General features: G+C 37.4%; 1 protein-coding gene across 8 annotated transcripts in view; it reads right to left on the minus strand.

Annotated features, from left to right (window-relative positions):
* FIP1L1 (factor interacting with PAPOLA and CPSF1) overlaps nt 1-26,367 on the minus strand; it is a 65,666-nt gene that overhangs the window by 27,807 nt on the left and 11,492 nt on the right. For 4 of the 8 annotated variants that reach the window (XM_067531141.1, XM_067531140.1, XM_067531139.1 and 1 more), the window contains exons 5-12: nt 25,976-26,037; nt 24,497-24,604; nt 21,035-21,165; nt 20,657-20,725; nt 16,986-17,092; nt 13,957-14,064; nt 4,483-4,576; nt 3,239-3,392 (exon numbers count right to left, since the gene is read on the minus strand). In XM_067531141.1, the coding sequence (XP_067387242.1) occupies nt 3,239-3,392; nt 4,483-4,576; nt 13,957-14,064; nt 16,986-17,092; nt 20,657-20,725; nt 21,035-21,165; nt 24,497-24,604; nt 25,976-26,037 (833 nt within the window). The remainder of the gene's footprint in view (nt 1-3,238; nt 3,393-4,482; nt 4,577-13,956; nt 14,065-16,985; nt 17,093-20,656; nt 20,726-21,034; nt 21,166-24,496; nt 24,605-25,975; nt 26,038-26,367) is intronic. The other 4 variants (XM_067531146.1, XM_067531144.1, XM_067531143.1 and 1 more) reach the window with 3 other exon arrangements.

The raw sequence follows: 26,367 nt of genomic DNA on the forward strand, positions 1-26,367 counted from the left end.
GACTTAACAGCAACATAAAGGTCGTTATGGACAACAGTGCTTCCACTAGGAGAACCATCATCTATGGAGTCCGAAAAGACTCCAATCTCTCCCTCATGTTATTCAGAAAGAGCGTTTGGAAAGGTGCTTTCATTAGCTTTGTGAGGATTCTTAATATGCACACCGAACAAAGCTCAGACCCAATCACATTCATTGGGTCCATCCTCAGACTTTCTCATGCACTAAAATACTACACTTCTATAGGTAACATACCTTTCACCTTGCAGAAGTCAGCAGTAAGGTTTTGCTTTGAGCGTGATCAAAAGAAACTAGATGTATATATTATGAGTGGATTCTATTCTAGAATTGAAAGTGAATTTATTGTGCAGCAGTGGAGTCTGAGCATATCTGGGTATTAGGGCATAAAATGAAAGTATAACTGAGTGTCAGCCACATTCTGCTGGCACTTCAGACTGTACTGTCTTACCAGCTTTCCTGTCTCATTTATGCATGAGAGCAGGGTAGTTAAGTATACAAGCTGAGATAGAGTACTAGATAAACCTTATATTAAATAGTGATTTGCTTGTTTTGTAATGAGTGAGTTGACATATAATACATTTCAACAACCTTATTTCTAAGGCAATTAAATAGTTTACGTTGTAAAACATAGATTGTTATCCAAACCAAGAAATTTAAGAGTTAATTTTCCACCTGAAATGAGAAAATCAGGAGATGGCAAGCTCCAAAAGCCTACTGGTTTTGGAGCTAGAGGAAACAGAACTACTGAACTCAAGCAACTCCTCAACATCTGTTGCAGCTGCACAGCTGTAGCACATCTGGTGAAGACGCTGTAGGCTAACGGGAGAGCACTCTCCCGTCGGCATAATTACTCCACCTTCGCGAGAGGCGGAAGATATATTGGTGGGAGAGCGTCTCCTGCTGACATAGCGCCAGTGTGGACAGAATTTGGATCACTGTAACATGCGTTGCTCAGGAGTGTCTTTTTCACACATCTGAGTGATGTAAGTAAGTTCGATCCAGTTATTTCTTTTGTGAGAGGAAAGTGTTGAAGCATAAATTAATCCCTTGCAATGCTGGACTTCACCTGAAGGCTAATCCAGACAGATGACCTCATATACTTCCATCACTTTATTTTGGGATACTGCCTTTAACCCACCCCACTCAGTCCAAGTGTGGCAAATCTCCACAAAATGTTACAGCTTCTGTTAATGGGGAGCAGTGCCACAATGTGTTGGCACTAAGAATCAGTAATATCCTAAAATTATGTGATATGCTTGAATGAGAATGCAATAATATAAAAGTATTTTTACATCATAAATGTATAAATGGCATCTTTTTAAATGCAATATTAAAAAGAAAAAGGTAATAAGCTTTAAAAACTATCACAATAGCACCTACATATTTTTCCTCAAAGATTTCAATTATCCTAGCAAATTAAAAAAACACACCCTTTACCACAGGCAATTAGAGTGACTTTTTAGGAGTATTTCATAATTTTCCAGGTTCAACTTTCTGAACAATATTAGTATTTTTTCCTCAAAAGGCATTTGCGTTGTAAGTGAATACAGTACAAGAGACAGAACTTCAAAGCAGGATCCTTTTTCAAAGGGGCTTCTGGAGGATGTTTTATATTTGGAGTACTTAAGTTTTCTGGCAAGTAGTCCCAGTTAATATTAGGTAACAACAGTGGAGTTTTTTTCCACTGAACTTAGGAAGGATGGCAGATTCTATTTTAGTAACAACTTTGAAGATAAAGAGCTGGCAGCAGCACAATTAAAGCACGGGACTGGAAGAACCAAAGCCACAGCTCTTAATGGTTATTTTTGAATTACTCGAAGCACGGAAGGATGATGAAGGAGACTTTCTGAACAAGTGCATATCATAAACCTGTCTGTAAAATGTAAGACTAAAGCCAAACCTGCTTGACAGATCTGCAACACATGTGTATATTTCATTAAATGCCTATTCTCGACACATGAAAAGTTTTATAAAAACATTATAGTACACCTACATAACATCACCTCACTTAGTAGGAAAAAAAGCCTAACTTTCATAGTATGCAACTCTGATCCTTTCCACCATTATAAAGAAGATAATTATTTTCAAACTCCTTCCAATGAATTGTACACATTTATTTTAAAAAGGTCACTTTAAAGTTGGAAGTTTGATTACCACTGTTTTTAACAATAACGTTACTTTTACAAAGGTTCCAGAGTATTAGCATTCTCTCATCAAATTTGTATCTCCACCACATTTTATTTTTACCTGTAATTTCTCTCTCACTCACTCACACTCACACTCACTCACACACGGTGACGAAGGCAAGGGAAGAATTTTATTTTTAACTTTTTCTCCTCTATCTTCCCTAGGTTGCACCATTTCCTAGATGCAGGCAATTGAGAAGGATTCTGTTTGCCAGAGATTGGGAGGTGACAATACTAAAGGTCACCAGCAGCAGCTGCAGGGAATCTGGCTTCCTCCTCCAAGAGAAGAATCCAGACCATGGAAAGGCCAACAAACCACTGAAGAGGAAGGGTGCTGCCGCTATATCAGGTATTCCCTCCCTAGTTCATGTGTGGAGAAGATTGAAAGGGGGGATTCTAGAAGAGCACCAGGCAGAAGGGGAAGCAATCAAGGAAGGGAATGGCTGAGTGGGATCTCAGCAAGACCATAGAATGGAAGGAAAACTGCTAAGCAGTGGGGGCAGCAGAGAAGGTAAAGAACAATGAGGAGGATAAGAAAAAAGGAGAGTGCTTCTCTAGCCCCATCGTGAATCAGTCTCTCTCTTCATGAGTAGTATACCTTCCCAATCTTAATGAGCTCCCACTCAGCTGTTCCTCTGCTCAAGAACTTCCTCACCTTGCTCCACTGAACTTTTAGCATTTCTCCCCTCCAGTCTTTTTTGCCATCTATAGCTCCTCTTTAAAACATGCCTCTGCAATATTAACAATAGCAAAATATTTGTAACAAAAGCCTCAGGCTTAAAAGGACACTTTCAAGGATAGACCACTCAAAATTTGATAATCTCCCAATTTTAGCTATTTCAGAGTATCCAGGTCTTTAGTTTATAAGTGCTGATGATGAAAAAAAGATTTCAGTCTCTGCCTTCCTGTTTAATTCTGAAAAATCTCTCTTAGGATTTCAAATATAAAGAATTTAGGATCTTACTTATTTAAAAAAACAAGCAGTTAAAACATCACATTCCTGTTTCAATAATTCTACAAAACACAGTATTTACCTGGTGGGGGAATCAGAGGTGGAGCAGTACTGACACTTGGAGGAGGTGGGAGGAAAGGAGGTGGTGGAAGGTGGGTGGGTGGAGCTCCTGGAGGGAAAAATGGAGGTGGCTTGGTAAAATTGTCTACATCAGCACTGGATCTTTCTGAAAGAACCTGTAAGACACAAAACCTATATTTACAATTGTTGTATAGAGAAAGAAAAAAACTATATTTTCCAACCTCTTTCTAGTTCTTTCCAGGGAAGAAACATACATTCACAAAAAATATCTTCTTAAATATTTATGTAAGGAATATACATTTGCAAAAAATGCTTTGTATGACTCAAACTAAACATTAAAAAACAAACAGCAATGCTTTTGAAGTCCTAGATAAAAAATACATGAAACTGGAGTCAGGATTGAGACTACATATCAGTAATTTAAGAGTAAAAAAAATTACAAGAGAGTTGTAATTATTACATTCAGAGTTAAGGTTAAATTTAAAAGAAATCCTAACGTGTTAAAGTGTAACAATACAGCTAGAACACACAAAAACCTTAATTCTGCCACAGAGTGATGCCATGAGGGAAAAGACTAAAAACCCTGATTAACTTCAAAAATCAATTTAATCTAATTGGGACCACAAACACTAAAATGTCTTATTGCCTAGTGTGATCTAGTGGAACATAGTGACACAGAATTTCATTAAAATGTCTCCCTTCATTACAAGCCATTTATGCCTTCAAGTCAGTTATTTTTTGAAGATTTTACTTCTTAAATTGCATATTAAGAGATTTCTCCTCACTTCTTTTTAACATCAGTATCATTTGGGGGGAAAGGGAAATCATGGATGACAGAGGACTATTTTCAATATAACATCCACTCTTGCCACATAATTGACATTTATATTTATAATATGTATGTGTGTTTACAGGCCCATACGGGCTCATACAGGCCCGATTAAATCAATGTGGCTGCCCGGGGTGTAAGTCAGCAAAGAAGTTGGACCACTGTTTCTCTTCAAAAGAAAAAAAGTTAATGTACTTTTTATTAAACTCCATCAATTTGGATTTCACAGAGAAAAAAGTTTCTTGGAGTTAAGTGCAACATATTAATTTTAAATGATATTTGTTCTTTTCCTTAATTGTTCCTCTTACAATCATTCATCCAGGGAGTGCAGAATTATTTATTCAGAAGCTAAGATGGAAGAAGAAAAGCCCCTCTTTGGTCAGTGACAGAATGTGTGTAAATCTGCAATACGAAACCTGTATGTTGCTGTTTTCATTGGCACGCCGCCTTCCCTCTACTCTGCTGATAGTGATGGTTTGTCCAATCACATCTATGGTCCCAGACAATCTCCTGTAACACAGGATAAAATGGAATAAGCATAAAGTACTACACACGGACTTTTACAAAGCTTAGACAAGACAATTAACAAGCTGCCAAGGCAAATAATGTATGATCAATTAAAGTCCATAAGCTCCTTCCCCGGTATAAGAGCAATTTACAAGTCATGTAATATTTCTGCAGAATGCTAGATGCTAAAAACACATTTCATTTATTGAATCTTACAATCTCAGCTTCTTGTTTCTTTAGAATTAAGGAAAGGGGCAGTACAGCCTTCTCAAGAATTAAGGGTGAATGTGTCCACATTCAACTTCTACGCTCCCTAGAGTAAACAGCCATATGTTTCTGCCTCTGGTAAAACAGAAAGATCAGCAATATTGCAATTAAAGAATACTGGTAACTATAAGAAAAGAGTATTCTAAAGAGAAATTCTATCAAAACTAGCAAATGCAATAAAATAAAAGTATTACAGGAAACTATCAAAACTCAGGAAATTTAGACCTGAGGCTGCAGAAACTATACCTGTATTGGTCCATGGAAGATGGAAAGAATGACAAGATAAATAATGAGGCATTGATAAAAACTGTTAGCCACCCCTACTGTGCATACTGTAGATATTGCAGCACATATTACATGAAATCACCCATTATCCTTGGGCTTCTGCAACATCTAGACATAGCAACATACCATCTCGTGCAGCAGTTCTCAATCTTTTTTTCCCCAAGTACCACTCGGGGAAAAAAAGCGGGGGGACTTGCGGTGGCAGCGGAGTTACATGGGGGGAACAATGCCCTCCGCCGAAACCCTGCCGCCGTTTGCCCCTTTTCGGCGGCAGGTTTTCATTGGGGGGGGAGGGGACGACTTTCGGCGGCGGATACAGCGGCGCGGTACGGCTCACGTACCACCCAGCCTTCTTCGAAGTACCACCGGTGGTACGCGTACCACCGGTTGAGAACCGCTGATCTAGTGGGTAATGTCAAACGGAACAGAGTATTAGAAGCCAAGAGACCTGGATTCTGTTCTTGGGTTGATTAGCTTCTGAGTTTCAGGCAAACCTCTCAAGCCAAGCCACTTATTCTTTTGTACCTCAGTTCCCAAAATGTAGAAATGAGATATGCAAGGAGCTGACTTTCTCTGACTGCTCTAAAAATAAAGTAGAGGCAAACACTTAGCCCATTCCTAGGTATGCCTTTATTAACAAAGAAATAGTAGGATAAAGTTCAACTCAAGCCTCTCTCCAGACTTTGTTTTACTTTTTGTTTTTGGCAGGACCCCTACAATACTGCTTCTCAATCTTTTTTCACCCAAGATCCAAAATACATCTGTAGTTTCTTGCCCAAATGCCAAATACTCATGATTCAAAGGACTGATTCAGAGCATAAACCCATAACTGGTTTTGGGTGCAGGCAGGTGGGAGGGCTGGTGAAAGTGCTTCTCCCTTTCCTGCCTCCACAACAGTGAGGTCCAATAGTACATTTAAGCAGCTGTGGAACCAATTACACAGCTTCTTGAAGTGATGCTGCCCCCAGAGCTAAAATGAAGGCAGAGGAATAGCAGTTTTAATAGAAAGGAGTAGCAGGAGGAAGTTGAGTTTCTCCTCCTATCAACTTCATTTCTACCTGCTGGGTCCTAGTGTCTGCAGGATTTTGCTGTTTCCACCACTTCAATCTGAAAGGTGCAACCTAATGGTCACCTCCTCATGAACCACCAGAGAGTCTTGACTCACCAGTTCAGAAGTTCTACTCTACATCCACTCAGAGATCCTTGAAGATTTTCTATCTTGGTTTTTTTGTCACTTTATGTTACTGAAGACCTATCACCACCACAACCATCACCCTTCTTGACAGGGAGCAATGGATCACAATCATACAGAGATTTGAGAAAGAGATGAAAATACATTTCAGAATTCTACTGATTGACAATTTTCAAAGTACATTAAGTATCTTCACAAAGGTCATGTACAGTAGCTTTGTTTGAAAAACCATTAATTTAAGATTCTGGTTTTCATACAATATAACAAAAAAAGATGTGGTTGTTAAAGAATCCAAGGCATTTTTGTTAGAGCAGGTTATTAATCTTGGTAACTTAGCAAATTCTAGCTCTAACTGCACCCTGGCTACCTAATTCCTCCTGAAATTTCACTTGGCTTGCCAGTCCCTTCCAGTTCTAAGCTGTTGAATACTATTGGTGTGTGCCAGTAAACAGTTTCCACATGTCACCACAGAGGTGGCCATACTACAAGCGCTGCTTAAATGTCCTAAACCTTACTACTTAATGTTTTGAGAGATTCAGTGTTTATAATGCTCTTTGAGACCCTTATAAGAAACTCACCTTAAATTCAAATTATTAATAAAACATGCACGTTATGCCAGCAGAGACTTTTCTTCACCTTCTAATGAAATTAACTAATCAACTTTCAGCATTGCACTAATACTCCTCTCTCTATGTACTCTCTCCTCAGATATGTTTCACTGCATTCTTTCAAATCTGAGCCGTTTTAAAATGTTCTCACAAGATATACTGCTCTGACAATGTAGGAGAGAAATAATGGCCCATCACGAAACTTGGACTACTCATTTTCACTGAGCATCAAGTAATTCCCAGAAGTCTGCATTTTGGAGAGGACTTCTAAAACTAAAGGAAACCAACTCTGAGGAAGGAGAAAGAAAAGATCTTCTACATGCACATTTAAAGAGGCAAACCTAGGCTAAACAGAATATAGCAACTTCAGTCCCTTAGAGATGCTGACACACATTTTTCATTTTAGGAGCAGCAGTCCAAAGAGTCAATGTGTTCCCATTTTTCTCACACCTCCTCCCCTACCCCCGCCTGGGCAAGTGCTCTAGTCTCTCTCTCCCTTTATGAAATGATACAGCTGTAAACAGTATGAGAATTTTAACATTTTGTCTTTCAATATGTTTCTTTTGTTTTACTCTAACCACATTTTTTGCATGTAATTTTGTGAACTGGGAACAGGGAGTAAAATGAGGTTGCCTCTTTTCCCTGGTTTATTCTCTTTAGTACTAGAATCTTTAATAACAGCAATAAGGAAAGAAAAAAGTGTGTTATAAGGAATCAAATCATATAGTATATACACAAGTCTATTCTACATACAGACAATTCTCTAGCACTAGTTAAAAACCCAGCTACTAGTAAACCAGACAATTAACAGAACACTGCAATACTTGTCAGTTGGTCAACTGGAAATTCTGCTACTTTTTACATTCTGCCATCCTTCTGATTTTAAGAACTAGCCATTTATATGGGTCACAAAGGCGTGAATTTTTTTTTAAGAGTGATACTAAACAGAGCCATAGAGAACATATTGAGAGAAAAAAAGGAATAATTCAAAAAGCAGCACTATTAGACAGAGGACTTTGGAACCAGAGTCCCACATTTTAAGGCCTGAAAGGACCATTATGATCATTGTCTCTGACCTTCCGCATAAAAGGCCACAGGACTTCCTTTAATTAATTCCTGTTTGAACTACAGCATCTCTCTCAGAAAGACATACAACCTTTATTCTAAAATTGCCAGTGATGGAGAATCCATCACAACATTTCGTAAGTTGGTCCAATGACTAACTACCCTCGTTAGAAATGTATGTCTTATTTCAAGCATGAATTGTCAAACTTCAACTTCCAACCACCTTTGTCTGCCAGAAGAGAGGTCCATTAAGAAAAGTGACCATTACTAAGATCTCAGCTCACAGTTCACAATTTGTCTCCAAACACTGCTACTAACAATCCCCAAAATTAACTTTCTGAACTAAGAAAGTAATTTTTTGCAGGAAAAAGAGCCTAGATTGAAACTAGGGTACTGTTTCCATAAGGAAGGTGAACATGCATCTACCAAAAGCTAAGCTTCATCAGTTTTACACAAATTAAATCAAATAGATGAAAATATACCATCATAGCTGAAAATCAAGCAGTACGTACATAGAGTAAACTGAAAAATAATGTCATAAAACTGCCATGATATATAATAAAACATATCAACAGAAGATTAATTTTTTAGTGACATTAGTCAATATAGATACAGGAGACTGCAACATATTGGGAACAAGTGGGTTGAAGGTAGGGACAAAAGAATGGAAGACCTTGCTATTCGGGTCTGAAAATACAGGCAACACGGAAACTTAATCTTAAATACAGACGTTATCAGCTGATTTTCTAAGCGGGGGGGAAGGGGGGACACAGGACATATCACACCAATGTTTCACACTCAATTTCTAAAAGGAGATGAAGAGCAAAATACAATTGGTGAATGCTAGGTGAACATATAGTATATATAGTTAGTGCTTAGACAAAAATAGATGTCTATTTGTGTTGCGTGTACATAAGGAAAAAAGGAGATGATGGGGGAGAAGGAGAGTAATATCTACCAGTATTTACAATTAAGGTACATAATCTGATGAGAGGTCTTGGATTACAAACCCTTAAATCCAAAGAATGAAAATCTGAATAATCAGCTAAAAAAATTCAGAGTTAAATACGTTTTGACTACTTAAAGCATGTTCCTAGATTTCACAATTAAGTCACCTACAAACTAAAAAGCAAAAGCAAAGGCAGTGTTTGGAAGCAGACTGGTCCAGCTAGAAGTCAGTCTACACCTCCACAGACTATACTGAAACTCATACAATTAAAATTTTTTCACCTGTTATACAAAACTCCCTAGTGAAAGCACAAGACAGGTCTATGAGATAAGCAGCTGACGTTGAATGTCTGGCAAGGCGACTGCTGGCAATTATTGCCACATTCTAGGAAACTCCATAGGGTGGTTCTCAGATAGCATTCTGAGAAAAATAAATGAACCAGAGAATAGGTCTCCAGATCACCCACTTTACACATACAATACCTGTCCAAAATCACAGAAAAACAACATACTGTGTAGATTTCCAGATACTGAAAGAGGGATATGAAGGCTCATGCATCGTTTTCCTTATTTTAGATTGTTCCCTTTCTTCTCCCCTTCTGCATTCCATAAACTTTGTCTGCTTTGTGTAAGAGTGAGGTACACATGTAACTAATACACTGGAAGCTGCAAAAAGTGTTACTTAACAGAATTCTTTAATACAAATTCAACAGTTCAAAATCCTTCCATTTTAAAAACTACTTTAGATTTTGTTGTCTACTTCCTGAAAAACAAGCAGTGAAGAGTTCTCTCCTAAGTTACTTACCTTAAAATAACTGGTTCTTTGAGATATGTTATCTACATGGATTCCACTCCTGGTGAATGTATTCCCCATGCATGCAAGACTGGATTATTTTTGACTAGCAGTGTCTGCTGGGGCCATGCTTATGCTCTAGGTGCCCCCAGTTATGAGTCTGGATGAATATATTTCTTCCAAGGAGGGAGAGACACTGTCTGGTGTCCTAGGGCACTACCACATCCCATCGACAACCTGAGCAGAAGAGCTCATCATTTGCAATCGATACCAAGACAGATGCACCTCTAGCCACAGATGAGTACAATAAAGTTGACTCCAGTTGTGTGATCACCATGAGATTAACTGGTATTCACAACCTGGGCTGAAAATGTCTGCACCATGCAGGTTAAAATCAGATTCATGGGCACCGAAGTTATCAGTACGAAGTGTGCTATGCTGACATTGGTACCAAGTCAATAGTATTGGAGGTAGTATGGAACTTGGTTTCAGATGGTACCACAGATTCTCAGTGACCAGCCAATAAAGCGGCATCATACCTGAATCTAGCCTGTGAACTCCCTTTCAACTGAAGGGCAAGAATTAATACAGAGGCACGATGGGCCTTTTGCCTCACTTTACTAGGCACCGGAAAGAGTGACATGCCTACTCTTATCTTTGCAGTGATGGTCATTCCTATCCCTTATAACTGGGTAGAGGAGGTCGTGACTGCTTTTCCAGACTCAGTAGTCAAAGAGTTCAATCTCTTCAATGAAGCATGAGCCCAGAAACTCATAGAAGAGCCACAGCTCACAAGAGCACTTCCTGAAAGTTCAGGCTTCAAGGGTTCTTTTTCTCAGTCTCTGAAGACGCTTTTCATTGAACACTCCAGTAGAGAGTTTGAGGCAGGTCTCACTTGCTTTCTGTGTCCTCTTGGAGAAGGAGCATCAGATTAAACCTACCAGAGATTTGCCCCTCGCCAAAGCATAAGAGGCACCTAGAGCACACCCATCACTGAGCAGGAGAGCAGCCTCACAAGGACAAATTTTCAATTCTGGGGACTTGAATTCAGTCATAGTGTCTTGAGTTCCAGTATTGAGGATATCTCCTAATCTATTTTAAAAGGGTTACGGTTTGGTTTTTGCCAATGGGCAAAAAACTAAACTACTACTAACTAGCCTAAGACGACCACAGTGTAAGTGGACACTACAGAGGTTCCACCTTGTCGCCATGGGTAGTAAGAAGGAAATGGGAGACAGCTGTGCTTTATGCCTCAAAGGCACCTAGGGTGCAGGCACAGCCCCAAAGGACACTGTGGGACAAAAAGAATCTTGTCTTACAGACTGACATGGGGCACATGCACACCAGAAATATTATCTACATGGACAATCACTGAAAAAAGAATGTTTCAGCAGCAAATAGTGAATGGTTCCATTATAAGCAGAGAATGATTATTTATAAACCATCCAAATCACACTATCAGTATTCTCCAAGGATATCTAGTTCCAAGGATATCTAGTTCAAAGAGGGACTCTCTCATATGCCACTGAACTTGTTTAAATTTTATAAATGAAAAGGAAGAAAAAATACAAATACAACTGTTAACAAATTCATAGTTGCTATAAACTGCTTCATACCTTCACCAGATATGAGACTATGAACAATGAAATGCATTTTAACAGAAACTCAACCTTTTCCAAATGTATAAGCTCATAAAATCTGAAAGATACCAATAATTGACTAGGCTACTCAGTACCAACTGTACATTTATATTGTGCTTTTCATCTTCAAAGTGATTTACAAACCATTAACTAATCAAATAATGCTTTTCTTTGTCTCCTCTTGTCCAATCTCCATAAGTACATTCTGTTACGCTGTATCTCCTTACAAGGACCAGGGATTTGTTGAAACAGTTTTATTTGCTATTATTTGTTGGGCACAAGTAAGCAAATAAATGTAACAAAGTAATCCAGGTTCAATTTTGTACAACCTTTATTGAACAGACATTACTTCAACATAATCTAAGATCTAGTTGACGTTTCACCCTTTAATCTTGCAATGCTGATTCAGGGAATTTGAGGTATTTACCTATGTAATTATGAACAACCACAGAACAATGTTCTATGGCACTTAGTGTGCTTTTTCTCTGAACCATACAGAACTCAGATAAAAAATAATTGTCAAGATGACAAGTCGTTTTTCCCCTAATGGAAATTTCCATTACAAATATAAAATGGGCTCCTTCTTTAATAATAAAATAAACAGACTAGACAAGGGATAAACAACATTAGAATACTGCCAAAAAAGTTATGGATAGTTAATTACACTATATCTCATTTACAATCTAGATGCAAGAAATGTTGTACTTCACTGTTCAAGTTCATACCTAGAGTGTTTGAAACATACCATTTTTATAAACATTGCAATATGACCTGTGAGAACAGAACAGTCTACAAACACCTAAAGCTTCTGTGAGCTGGCTGGTTAAACTAGTCTGAAATATACTTCATAAATGTTAAATCTGCTCACAATCTAGCAAGCAATACATTCAAAGAGGTTCCTTCATTGCTTTATATTTGTTGTAACTATATATGAAGGTCATCATTGTGATAAACTGAGAAAACGTACAGTTGTTTTTTTTTATTAATAGGATGTGTAAATCAGTTTTATATTGGTGCCTGGCTGAATACAGAGAGCTAAATCAAACAAGGCTGTAATGAGGCTGCTATAGAACTGAGCAAGAAAGGTAAAACAATTGACAGCTTCAGGTACTAGCCTTCAAAGCAACTACACACACAATGGCTGAGCTATCAATCGAGGGAGTAGTTACCTAGCTGGCTCCATCCAGGCTAGAATGTTTCACTTTTTAATCAAATCTAGATATCAAAAGATATCTGAGATCAAAAGATCGTGACCAGTTAAAAGGTGCTGCTGGCAGGAACCGAAGAGGTTTCTGGGGTGAGCTGGAAGAGCTAGTCTTGGGAAAGAAAGAAAGCTGTTAGGCTGGGAGGATGCACTCAGACAGAGGCTACCAGGAGTGATGGGAAATAAGAGATGGGAAATAAGTCAGACCCACCTGAGCTGTGGATAGACAGATTAATTTTAGGTAAGGGAATATGCATGTAAGACCTCTTATTTTATATCCATTTATTTAAGCACTGTGTATCCTTTGGGCAAAATAAATCATGTTTTGTTCTGAAGAAGCTGTATCTTTCTCATTGCAAGCTTACATTGTCACAGGCTCCCAAAGAGAAAACTTTTCAGGGTCATACTACACTAAAATCTGCCGAATTAGTTATGGTTGATACTCAAGGAACTGTAACATAAGTCTTGGCATGACAGTGGGCAAACTGGAATTTCACTCCATGAGTGCAAGGTCTGACACCTTTCAATGGTGCTCTCACAGAGACCCCAAACATGGGACAGTGGCGCAAATAGTCCAATAACTGTCAGAACAAGATCCACCCTGTAATTATCTCTCTCTGTTAACATGTTAAAAATCCTAAACAAATATTGTGTTATTTAGACATTACTAAATTATTTCCATAGTATTCTAGTTCTTTCAGAATTACAGAATATTTTTAGATTATTAAACAAACTTTAATCTTCTGCATGATTATATTTATACTGCAGTTTCTAAATAAACCTAATAACAGAGCTATAAATAGATGAGATATCATTAAAGATATTCAATCAAATGGAACTCTTCCATTCTACAGGAGTATTCATATATTGTACATAGATTTCATTTGAAAGAAAATTCAATTACCACCTAGCTAAAATGGCTACTTAGCTTTTTAATAGCCAATGATAGTTTTATCTGTATCATTTGAACAAGTTTCCATGCTACTGGCTGACCACTATTACGGATATATATACTAGAGGAAAAGTTATTTGGGTATTAGGGTGTTCCAGCTGATAAGCCATTGGACGAAAGGGATTAATAGGCTCTAAGTTCAAACACTAGATAAAAAATGTTTTTAAAATTAAATGCTTTTCAGTTTTTGCTTTTCACATATATATATTATATGGTAGGACCACTACCTGTTCTCAGACTCCCAAATGAGGGAAAATATGTGCTGCAATATCTAGGCATAAGAGTACATCCAGGAAACCACACGGCAGCCTTGACTAGGTAGATTTCCAAAATCTGTCTAAGTGGGACAATGTCCCACCAATGACAAAAACCTGGGTGGGAGTGGGGATGTTAAATAAGGATTGTGCCCTAATTTTTTGTTTTTCTTACCTTAGTTCAGGTGATTCGGCCCTCCCATATCGCTCCTGCCACTTCCCGATGCCTGAACTGGCTTTTCTGGAAGCAGTGCTTGTCTGTGACTGAGAAGAGGCGCTGTTTCTGGTGAGATAAATTTTCTAGGTCTTTTTTTTCTTGTATTTCTATCTTTTCTGTTCTTTGATCTCCTCTTCTCTTCCCTACTCCCATTTCCACTGTCATTTTTCAGCTCCCTCCACCCAGCATATCATCTACTGTTAAAAGCTATCGGGAGTTCTTATGTAAGATAAGAAGCATTACTAGCAAATTTACATACAATACTACTCCTAGCAGCTCATACTACACTGGGAATTTTTAACAGGTGACATCAGACTGGGATTGCAGTGCAATCCTACCACCTGAAATGATCCATACCTAATTAAAATTCTCTCATTTTAAGGGATCAGAACATTTAAAACAGTTTTTCCAAGTTTTTTCATTAAGCCACTAACTGGCAATAAAAAAAATCAGAGTAACCTTCCCATATATACGAACAAGGTGTAAGGAGGATGGTGGTGGTGGTGAGCTTTGCACCGCTGCTACTACGATCTACCAAAAATGTAGTAAGTAGAAGCATGCATTGCAAATGATCCAAAACTAATTACTGAACAAAACTCAGTCATAATAATTTATAAATATTTTTCTTTCAAAGTCACCAGGCAAGAAAACCAGATTTGATTTCCAGTCTCCACTTCCAAATCTATCAAAAGTTGGGTGACCTAGAGAGGGAGTAAACTCAGCTCTTTAAGAAAAGGAGCATACCTCCAATTGCTCAAGACTTCTCTAATTAACAGACAATGTTTACTGACTTTAGTACCACTGAACAATCAGAAAAATGAACTCAAAGATAAGGGATGTGAGGGGAAATAGAAGTAGGCAAGAAAAGCTGGAAAAGGGAACAGGCATGCCATGAAATACTTATCCCAGCTGAAGCATGCCACAGAGATTTTCCTTACAAAACAACAAATTAAATCAGATGCGCACAAACACACACACACGCGCACACACGGTGCTAAAAAAACTAAAACAGCACACTCATATAATATACATCCATAGAATATGCAATGCATATCTACACTACCAGTTTTCTCCACATTTCTTCAGCTGAACTGATATATATTTAACATTATCTCAAGTATTTAAAATACCAATGAAATAATGGGCTTCGTTACACAAAGGTATCTGATTATGGAACAACAATGGCACTCTGCACAGTTCTAAAGTGATCAGACCTCGAATACTGTGTTCAGTCTGGGAAGCTCATTACCAAAAGAGACAAACTAGAGGTAGTTCAGAGAAGAGAAATAAAAATTATTTAATAATTAGTAGGGGGGCTAAAAAGATACATTAATGAGGAAAGTTTAAAAATTATACAGTTTCTTGGACAAGAAAGGGTTGGTGGAAAGCCTTGAAAATAACCTACCAACATCTCAACAGTGTAAGCCCAAAGCAGAGAGGGGAATTATTTAGTGTAGTACAACAGAGTATAAATAGGAGCAACAGGAAGGGAACATTTTGGCCTAATATCAAGCAAGGATTTCTTTAAAGAGAGATGCATTTGCCTGTTAAATAGCCTTTCAAAAATGTGATAAAAGCCCTCTTCTTTGGGACATTTAAAATTATCCTGATAGTACTAAAAAATGAACAGCGAAAAACCTTGAATTGGGGAGGAGTGGGACTGGATGACTCAATACATTTTCCCTTCCATCATCTCTAATGTCTATGATCCTATGATAAAATGCCTTTAGATTTTTTTGAGTTACCAGCAGAATTGCTCTTCAGGACCATCTGACAACCAGCACAACTCCTCTCTGCCCCCTCCCCCGAGGCATCCCCCCGCTCGCTCCTTTCTGCCTTTTCCTGCCTTAAAGGCTAGCAACTGGGATAGGGAGGGGGGAGAACAGAGGGCAGAGGGGAGCAAGCGGCAGGTGGGGAGGTCTCGAGAGAAGGGCAGAGCGAGGGCAGGAAGAAGCGGAGTGAAGGCACACCCTTGGAGGGAAGAGGCCTAGTGGAAGCAGGGCCCTGGGGCAGAGAGCAGGTGGGGCCATGGTCCAGCACCAGTGGCCCCCTTGCTTCTTGGGAGCTTCCAGCAGCAATGCTCCATGGGCTGGCATGCCTACAAAGGGAGGTGCATCGCGTTTGGCATTTCTTGCCTTGTTTGGAGAGGCTTAGCCTCCCAAAGCCTCTTATACCTGCTGCCTATGCTGTGGCTCGTGGTTGCTGAGCACATACACCCCCCTTTTTTTCCCCCCCCAGTGGATGCTTGAGCCCCAAAGCACCCACAGAAACGGCACCTATTAACCAGCACAAAGTAGGGGCATGGACTCCAAAGAGAGCCAAGTTCATAATCACAAACACAGTAACAGCTTACTCCTCTTACATCTCTCCTTAGGGAGAAGGAGACAAGTAGAACATGTTAAAGCCAGGGTGTGGAACAACACTACAATAATGAAATTATTTAAAGTTATTCCCTTCATTTTTAAAGAAAAGTACACTAAGTGTCAACCAAGTGCAAGAAAATAAGAGATACCTTGCAGGGAGGGGATTAGCTGACAGAAGCCCTGAGTTGTTTTGTTCTAGCTTTCCAACTCTAAATTTTGTTTATTTAGAAAAAATATATTTGTGTTAGTGCCTGGTACTGCAGTGTAAACAAGAGACATTTTGATGGCTACTCTACTCTTGGGGGCCAAAGTAACAATACAGAAAATACTACAAGAGATACCAACATTGGGATTTTCATTGTTGTCGTCCTGTTTAGTCCTATTACTTTTTCCTGGTCTGTCATTCTACCTTTTCTTTTAGGAACATCAAAGGAGCTGCATTGCAGGCACAAACAGAAACGCTTCACTGAGAGCTGGTTACAGAGTGGAAACTGAGTAAGATCATGCTTCCTCTCATATTTTTAACTAGTAAAACTCTTTTTTTTTATTCCTACCAGAGAACAAAACCTTTAAAAAGAAAAATCTCTTTACAACAAGTTATGAAATTATGACTGTCCAACTGACCTGTTTGGGATTCCTGATTTGAACAGAGGGGGAGGAGACGTAAACTCTGCTTTGGTCGATTGCACTGGCACCTCCTTCTCCATATTTCCAGTTCTGCCCTGCTGTACCTTCAAAATAATGTTTTCTTCATTAGCTCAGCCTCAGAATTTTAATAGTACCATCACTCGATATAACAACACACACTGAAAAGATAGATCACATCATTCACCTCTTGAGTAATATTAAAACAGTTACTCTCGCAGTTAATAAATTCCCATATTTTATATGGAAGTGTTACTTGTCAGAAATTGTTTTCGACATTAAAAAAGGGTGTGTGTTTGAGTGAGCTAAAGAATTCCACATTTCCAAGATAAAAGAAGATAAAAATTCATAACCTTTTCAAGGCATATGACCAAGGACAATAAAATCTGGGTTAAGTTAGTCTTCCTGCAAAATGTCTTATTTTATAAAATAACATTTTGATTTAAAATATGAAAATTATTTTCAGAGACACTCATCATCAAGTGAACTAATGGAATATAAAGTCTTCACACCAAAAACAAACTGCAAAACAAGGTGAAATCATTCTCCATTTAATAAGATGCTAACTTACACCCTAATTAACTACTTCACTATTGAAAGTCACACCAAGAATATTCAATTCATGTACTTTAACCAAGCAGCTACTGGCATTTACAGTTTTGTAAGAAATATCAGAAATATAGAAAAGTTTGTAAAGTATTGCAAGATTTTGTAAGATTTCTATTTTATTATGTACTTCTGGTACAAATACCTATAACACCTGTTTTCCCCACACATTTTTCAGCTGACAGTGACATAGTATATAAGCAAAATATCCTAAAGATTTTGTTAGAGAAATATGTGAGTACTAGGAAAGAAATAAAAAAGACAGTGCTTCAGCGGTGGAATGGCCATGCTAACTGTTGCTGCCGACACAGATGCCACCTCTTCAGAGACTCTCTTTGGAAATGCAGTAGCAAAAGTGGAGTTAGGAGCAAGAAAAAAAACTAAGACTTTTCTAAAGTATACTGTATGATATATGCATTAGCTAATAAGATGAATCAAGAACCAAAATTTAAATGCAGAATGAGAAATATAGTAACAAAAGTATTTCCTATGTTTTTTTAAACTATCTACACTCAACTTTCCAGTCCTTAACATCTGTAAAACAATTTCCATTTATTTAACAACATTTATTGGATAGTTGTTAAGATACCAGTATCTCAAAATCTCATATGGGAATTTAGCTAAATCATGTTATACTTCCATATAGGCTTTGATCTTGTAACTTTGCACATAAAGAGTGGACTGCAGAGCCTTTGCATGGCCTCAATGCCTTAAACAGAGCTTCACACAGACACAGTAGTCCAACTGTGTACAAGAAGTTGTAGGACACAGGCCTTAGATGGTAAGTTGTCTAAAGCAAGAATTGTCTGCCTTTACATTTTTACGTACAAACACCTCATACACTTTCAGTGCTTAAGTAATTAGTACTGATAATAAAGAACTTTGGATTCTTTAACCTCATAGGATATCCAGTTTAAAGAAAAATCATTGTGGAGCTATTTCAATGTAAAATAATTTTATATTCAACATTTTGTTGCAATGGTCACCCTGGATTTTAAACGAATACTTTGATTAGAAATTATCTAATGTTAATCGAACATGCACAAGATTGACATAATTGTTCAAATTTTCAGCCAGAAAATGCATGTTGCAATAGCTCACTTTCAGAAAACATTATAGTTTTAATGACCTTCTTTTATCCATAAACTAAAAAGGGTAATTGATAGAAAAACTGAATTAAAAACTAATTATTACAGACTTGTCAGGTAAGGGATAAAATCCCTGAAGATTTCTACTGGCTGATCGATTTTGGAAAATATGTAAATATTGTAAGATTTATTTTTGTTAATTACTTCGAGGCCAGTCTAAACCTACCAGATGAAGGCATATAATATTATGGCTTTTATAGTTTCAATGGAGAATGAAAAATGTTTGTTAACTAAATGATAAAATAAGACGGTTCTTCATTACCCTGTTAAGCTTACTCGTTTCTCATCCTAACCAAATGTATGCCCTTTTAAATGCATGTTTTAGACCCTTCAAATGATCAGCCATAAAATGCTTTTTCAATAACTAAAACCATACAGTTACAAAATTTACCAATAATTATGTTTTGTCACATTCTAATTATAATCATAGCTCAAACATGAAGTCTGGAGTGGTTATGAACAATCTGTAGTCAAATGAAAGCTATTTTTCTTAATTCATTCATGTTTCCATTATGGGCAATTAACAAGATCAATATAAAATGATAGATTCTGTACTGAAGCAGACAGAAGCTATATACTTCAAAGAAAAAATGTGATTGTCCTCAGACATCTATAGGAGATATGTACATAACCTAAAAATAAATATTCTCCTCATTCCCAGAAAAGGTATGACATTCCCAGAAAAGGTATGACAAAGGTATGACAAATCATCTGTTGGGTTTATACAATGAAAATACTTACCTAAACAGTGACAGATCACTAGCTCTTGCCCCCAGGCTGTCTTCCTGTTAGACTTCAAACCTCAATCCCCAGACTCAGATGAGGCAGTCTCTGAGTTGGAGCACTTAACTCTCCCCCTATCAGGGCAAGCAGCAGGTGCAGAAGAGAGTTTGACCCTGTAATGGTTAGCTGCAATGGGAGCTTGCATTTCCTGAACTCTTCCATGATGAACATGGAGGAAAGGAAAGCTACAGAAGCTACTGTAAAAAATGTGCTCACTGAGACAGAAAAGAAAACTATTGGATACTGCAACAATGTATGAGTAAGAAAGAATGGCGCAAAAAAATGTCGGGCTACAATTGCTGTTTCTTTTACTATAGTTTGGAACAGAGGAACAGCTATCATCTGTTCTGAACTGGTTTTATGAAGCTCAAGAATGAAATACTTACCACACATTGTAACTCAACAATCAAAATAAAATGACTTTAGTACTGCAACTGAATTTAGAAACTTAATTTATATTAAAAGCAGTTTTAATATAAATTAAAGAGTGACTTTAAGAGAAAATTGAAGTCAATGTTTCACTCCAGTCTATTGAAGATAAAAACAGGTAGCTAGGTTGTATTAAAATATTGTTATTTTCTTATGGTAGTTTGTCCTCATTTAGACAAATATCAGATGGAAAATAAAGCAGAGTATATCTAACTGACATTAGACAACAGAAGAACTTAAAAGAAAAGACATCTTACATCTCAGATTCATCATGGATGAAGGGTACAAAACAAAGTAAAAAAACTAGAAGGCTGAAGAGTAAAATATCATGCCATAATCTCCAAAGCTTCTCCAGCATCTCTGCATTAATTCTTTAACTGGCACAAAAAATGCACCATAACTAAAAAATAAATAAAACCCACCACATAAAGCAAGAATAGTTTCACTTATCACTTGTTAGTACACTAGGCCATTAACTCACATGCTTGCAGCAGTGATGACACAACAAACAATATTTTTTTAATCTATCAAGTTTGTGAGATACACTGAAAATCACTGATGTAAAATGAGAGCTTGAAAAAACAGCTATGTCCACTTCAATCTTGCCTTTATTACTTGGGAGTGGTATGGGAAGCAATACTCAACAAAAATGAGAGCAACCAAGGAAAGTTTACTAAAATTCACCTTAAAAAGATGGTATCTGCCATCTTGAATCTCTGCACTTGGTGTTACTTCCATAGAATTGTCTTCGGCCTAAGTTAAATAACACATTGCCCATTAAGATACCACACAACTTTGAATTGATGGGCTACATCATGACTAACACATGGTTACAGCCTAGCAGTGCCACTATCCGCACAAATAGTCAATGAAGCAATGGAGAAAGATTCTGGGTTGTAGGAAAGGAAAGATAAGGTATGTACTTATTAACAATGATATTGTACCAGACAGAAGAGGTTTCTAACACACAAACAGTGACACAGCACTATATCAGCTTTATGGGGGGAAAAGGAGGAGAAGCATTTACATATTATGGAATACCACAAAAATTTAATTAATTACCATAATTTTATTTGTAGCTGAGGTAACTGGTAAAATTTCAAGCCCCATTCGTATCCTCTTTTGTTTTTCACAGTAAGCTTTCCAGGTATCTTCATTAAACCCATAATTGAAATAATCTGAAAGATCAGCACCTTCAAACAGAAAAGCACAAATTCTAAGAGTTAAGCATATATAACTCATCTTTCCTTTTCTACTTCTGCTTTGTTTACAGTAATAGAATGAATTTAAAAAAATAAATAAATAAAGGAAAAGGCCCAATGTTAAGAATTACAAATTTCTTACACTGAACAATACGTAACCTTCTACAGTTCAACATATTTTATGTCTATTTTGGTCACGCTATACCTTCCAATTTTGCAGAGATCAGACTTCAAATAATAATCAAAAAGTAATATGCCTTTTATATCTTTGTAAAGACACCATTTCTGTTTTCAAAGCAATTTACAAAACACTCTAATGAAAGATTCAGAGGGAAAAAAAGAATGCAAATACTAGTCAAATCTGGCTCTACCATATGCAAGGGGAGGTGGAGGAGGCAGAATACAATGAACACATGCAAAGACCCTAGCAGTCACCCTTCTCCTCAAGTCTGTGGGTGCCCGCTGCATAAACACAATATAGCTGAGAGTGTAACCAGAGTCAAGGGACAAGCATTCTATGTAGCTTTTTCTGCTAGTAACACTCCTTTCTGCTTTATCTCCTGTAGCACATGCAGGCATGGAGCCAATAGCAACAACCCCAGAGAACTTTGGATATTCCAGAAATGTATCTCTCAGGGATATCAATGAATTTAGCCAGGCATATGCTATGCCCCCCTCTTGCTGACAGGTACTTGCAGTGGATATTCTAGGAGAGAGGTTGGAAACTTGTGGTACGCAAGAGGATTCTCAGCGGCACACACACTGCTAGTCCAAATAACACAAAAAGTAATAAAGAAAAATTATTGTCATTTACTTATCCCAAGAAGGTATATTACTTTGAGAAAAGATGTATATCACTTAAATAGTTAATACATGTATTCTATTCATTACTTGGATATTTTTAAGTCCTGATTCAATGTTTACATCAGTAACACGTCATGCAGAACACTACACTGCATTTTAAGTTGGGCCGTCTGTTGTGATTTTTACTTCATTGTAAATTGAGGGGTAGAGTTGACAAAATGTCGGTTCCTAAGAAAGCGAAGTTAGATGTCAGTTCATTTCAGCCTTCTTGGACAGATGAATTTGGATTTATTCAAAAGAAGGACAGTGCTGTTTGTACTTTCTATTGTGAAAGTGTTGTTGGTCGCACATCAAGTGTTCAACAACATTTTCAAACGAAGCACGAGAAAACCTTTCTGGACGAAGCGGACGAGACTGAATCGATCAAAAAGGCAGTAGCAGGATATGAGAAGCAAGGCAGTGTTTTTTAACACTTAAGTGTAGGTAAATATCAAGCCACGGAAGGAAGTTATAAAATTGCACAGTGCATTGCAAAAGACAGAAAGCCATTTACAAATGGGGAATATATAAAAGAAGCTTTTCTTAGCTGTTCTGAGGTTTTGTTCAATGATTTGCCAAACAAAGACGTGATCATATATAGAATTAAAAAAACTGTTTGTCTCTGCCAGAACAGTTAAGAGATGCGTAAACGAAATGGCCGAAAACATTAACAAAAAGCAGGCAACTGAGTTAAAAGACACAGCCGTTTAGCATTGCACTCGATGAGAGTGTGGATATAAATGATGTTCCATGCTTGACAGTTGTTGCAAGATATTGTGCTTCTGATGAAATCCGAGAGGAAATGGAGGAAGATATAGAGAAAAGTTTTGTAAAACATTTTGAAGAACAAGGAGTTGACATCCGAAAAATATTTTGTGAGACAACTGATGGTACTCCTGCCATGGTCGGAAAACAGACGGGATTTGTAAAGTTACTTGAAAATCAAATTGACCATCCAACAGTCAAATTTCACTGTATCATCCACCAAGAAAACTTGTGCGCTAAAATTTCTAATTCAGAGATTAATAATGTGATGCATACAGTGGTGCGAATTGTGAATGTCCTTGTTGCTTGATCTGCTTTGACTCTCAGACAGTTTCAAGCATTGCTGAAAGAGGTGGACAGTGCGTATAAGGACATTCCACTGCAAAGCAACAGTCGATGGCTAAATTGTGGAAAGGTATTGGTGTACTTTGCATTAGTGCATTCAAGACGTTTTTGTTGGAAAAAGGGCAAAACTACCCCAAACTGGATGACGACAAATGGCTCTTTAAGCTCATGTTTCTAACTTACATCACACTTCACCTAAACGAACTCAACCTCCGTCACCAGGGTGCAGAGGAAACGGTTCTGGATCTTTATGAAACCTGGAAGGCCTTTATTGCAAAACTAGCAGTTTTTTTCCTCGGGATATTCGAATGTAAACTTTCCATTACTTCCAACACTTAAAAGAGCTATCCACACGTTGCACTGTCAGTGTCGATGAAATTGGAATGTACATGCAAGAACTGGAATCCAAATGTTGACAGATTTCAAGATTTCCAGCAATTTGGCCCAATATTTTCTTTTCTAATTAAACCAGAAAACTTCAACGAAAGCTACTTGAATTTGTCTGTATTTCAGTGGATGGGTGTTGAAGATTTTGAAATGCAGCTCAAGTTAAAAAGCTCAGCATTGTGGGCATCAAAGTTCAGAGATCTGTGGAGCATACTTCTTGAAGCTAGAGAGAGAGATTGTGGGGCATCTACTCTGACCTGCTGGACGTCCCTGTAAGTGAAATTTAACTGTTTGAAGAAAATTGCTTTTGTAATGCTTTCAGCATTTGGATCCACATACCTGTGTGAACAGGTTTTTTCACACATGAAATCGGTCCTTTGTTCTTCTCGGAGCCAGTTAACAACTGATCACTCGGAAGCCCGTATAAAGCTTAAAGTATCCAAATATGTACCGGACATTGGAAAACTCGGCAAGGAAAAGCAAGGGCAAGGATCACACTAAACAAGTAAGATCTGCATTTTAATTTAATTTTAAAGAAAGTTTCTTAAGACGTTTAAAATCTTTATTTAGTTTATGCACAATAGTTCAAGTACAGTATGAGAGAGACCTTATAAATGTTAAAATGTATTACTGGCATGCAAAACTCTAAATTAGATTGAATGAATGAAGATTTGGCACGCCGCTTCTGAAAGGTTGCCGACCCCTGCCCTAGGAACTCCCTGTCATTAATGCATTTTCATCAGAGTAACTCAACCACTTTTACAGGTTTTCAAGTAGGACTGGATGATTTAGCTCATTAATTGTACATCTGAACATTAGCATGATTGTGTATATTACTTCCATTTGTAGGGCGTTACCACTAAACTAATCTGCTATGGTAGAAACAATCCAAAATAATCTATTAAATACCTGTATTTCAACATGATTATGAGATAAAATGAATTACTCACAATTATATAAGAATATAATGCAGAAGTATTACCTGGTTTTCGCCAAGGTTTATCCTCAAAAGAATCTAAATCTACTTCCAGCAGTGGAACACCATTAATACTTCCTGGTGCATCAAGATCCACTCCTTTGACTTTCGCGCCTATAAAGAAAAGTAACAAAAAATCATAACTTATCTCTGTAAAAAGGGATTTTAATGAATGCAACACTTTTCATGTGACTTTCCTAAAATTAAAACTTTATTACTGATAACTTATACAGCACAAGAGTGTTAGGCATTTTACAGACAAGAATGAAGAAAAGATCCCTCCCCCAAAGACCTTGTAATTTACATGAAATAATTTTCTTTACTATCTTAAAAGCATTTTTTTCTTTCCAACTTACCTATAGCAAACTAATAGCAACTACATGGCTTGCAATTAATTTTTGTAGACTAACTACTGTATACCAAATGCTCATATAACAGTAGTTTTATACATTTGTGTTTGTTTTATCAGAAATGTAGACTAACATAATTGCTGTTTTCAGGACTGGTTTTAGAGGTGTCACAGTTATTTCTTGTCTCCAACAAACCTAAGTGTGTGACATGAAAAAAGTCCCTGTGAAACACAAATCCTCCTCTCAGGCAACTCCTGCCCCAAAATCAAGAGGTCAGGGTACAGACCATCTGAACAGTCACATCCTGAAACCCTTCTATTGTAATCTGAGCTGTGCTCTATTTATGCACTCATATGGTAGTCTCCAATTATGGCTTCCTTGTGCCGTGCCCTGCCCTGCCTTGTGGCACCACACCTTTTCCACTGCACGATCATAAACTATATATATTTCAGTCATGTAATTTGACTCATTAATTTGTACAGCTCTATCATCATTTCATAGTACCATAGATATACATGGTGCTTTTTACAGAAGGGTAAGAAAGAAGTCCCTCCTCCAAGCAGTTATACCAACTAAATTAGACATACAGTAAAGGAAGACAACAGTGCAAATCATGAGACCCCTGATATGCATCTTGTTAGCTCATATTATCTAAGTAGTTATACCTCATTCATCACTGCTGGAGTGCAAACAGAATTTTTATGAGATAGCTGAGACACAGCAATGGTAGAAATCAGCAACAGGGGCTAACAAAATGTTACCTTTTAACGCTTTGAGTGTCTTATGGTATACATGGTAAATACAAAGGCAAACTTATGTTTCTGGAGGGGTTTCTCCTGTACAATTGATAATATATTATTTACTTTATTTTACATTATTTGTATTACCTTAAATGTTAGGATTAAATGATATATAATGCAACTATACATTACAATTTTATGGTCCACATTCTGAATATATCGGTGGATCTACAGGCTTTAAATAAAATGTTAAAGGTTTTATATTTGTCTAACTCATGAACACGCTGCACGGAAACTTTATGCAAAAATTATGTAAAAACAGACCATGTGCTATTACTACAGATTACTGCATTTATCTATATTTTCTATTGATATAAATGTGTAAATTTTTTTACCAGAAGATCCATAAACTCGACCTCCTGTCTTGATGTTGAGATTCACAGGAGCTGTTCCATAGCTTCAAGAAATTAACAAAATTGAATTAGGTAGAGAAAACTGACAAAACCAATATCCAGAAACAAAAACAGGACCTAGGTTTGACTGTTATTCTGAATCTCTAGCTCTCCAAATTAACAATGCACAATTAGAGAGATAAATCTAGGAGAAAGAGTGCACTGCTCCAACACTCAGTAGTAACTTCTCCAATTAATAAAGGACATTAAAGTCTCAATCACATTTTTGGGGCTGAAAGCATAATGAGTAATGAGTAATGGACAGGACCAAAAGAGAAAAATAATTTTTTTAAAAGGCGCTCAGTTAGGGATACAGAGGATGCTAGGGGACAAGG

The sequence above is a fragment of the Emydura macquarii genome, unplaced genomic scaffold (genome assembly GCF_026122565.2).
Source record: "Emydura macquarii macquarii isolate MOO-44397 ecotype Brisbane River unplaced genomic scaffold, CSIRO-AGI_Emac_v2 contig_3128, whole genome shotgun sequence".
NCBI classification, from domain to species: domain Eukaryota; kingdom Metazoa; phylum Chordata; order Testudines; family Chelidae; genus Emydura; species Emydura macquarii.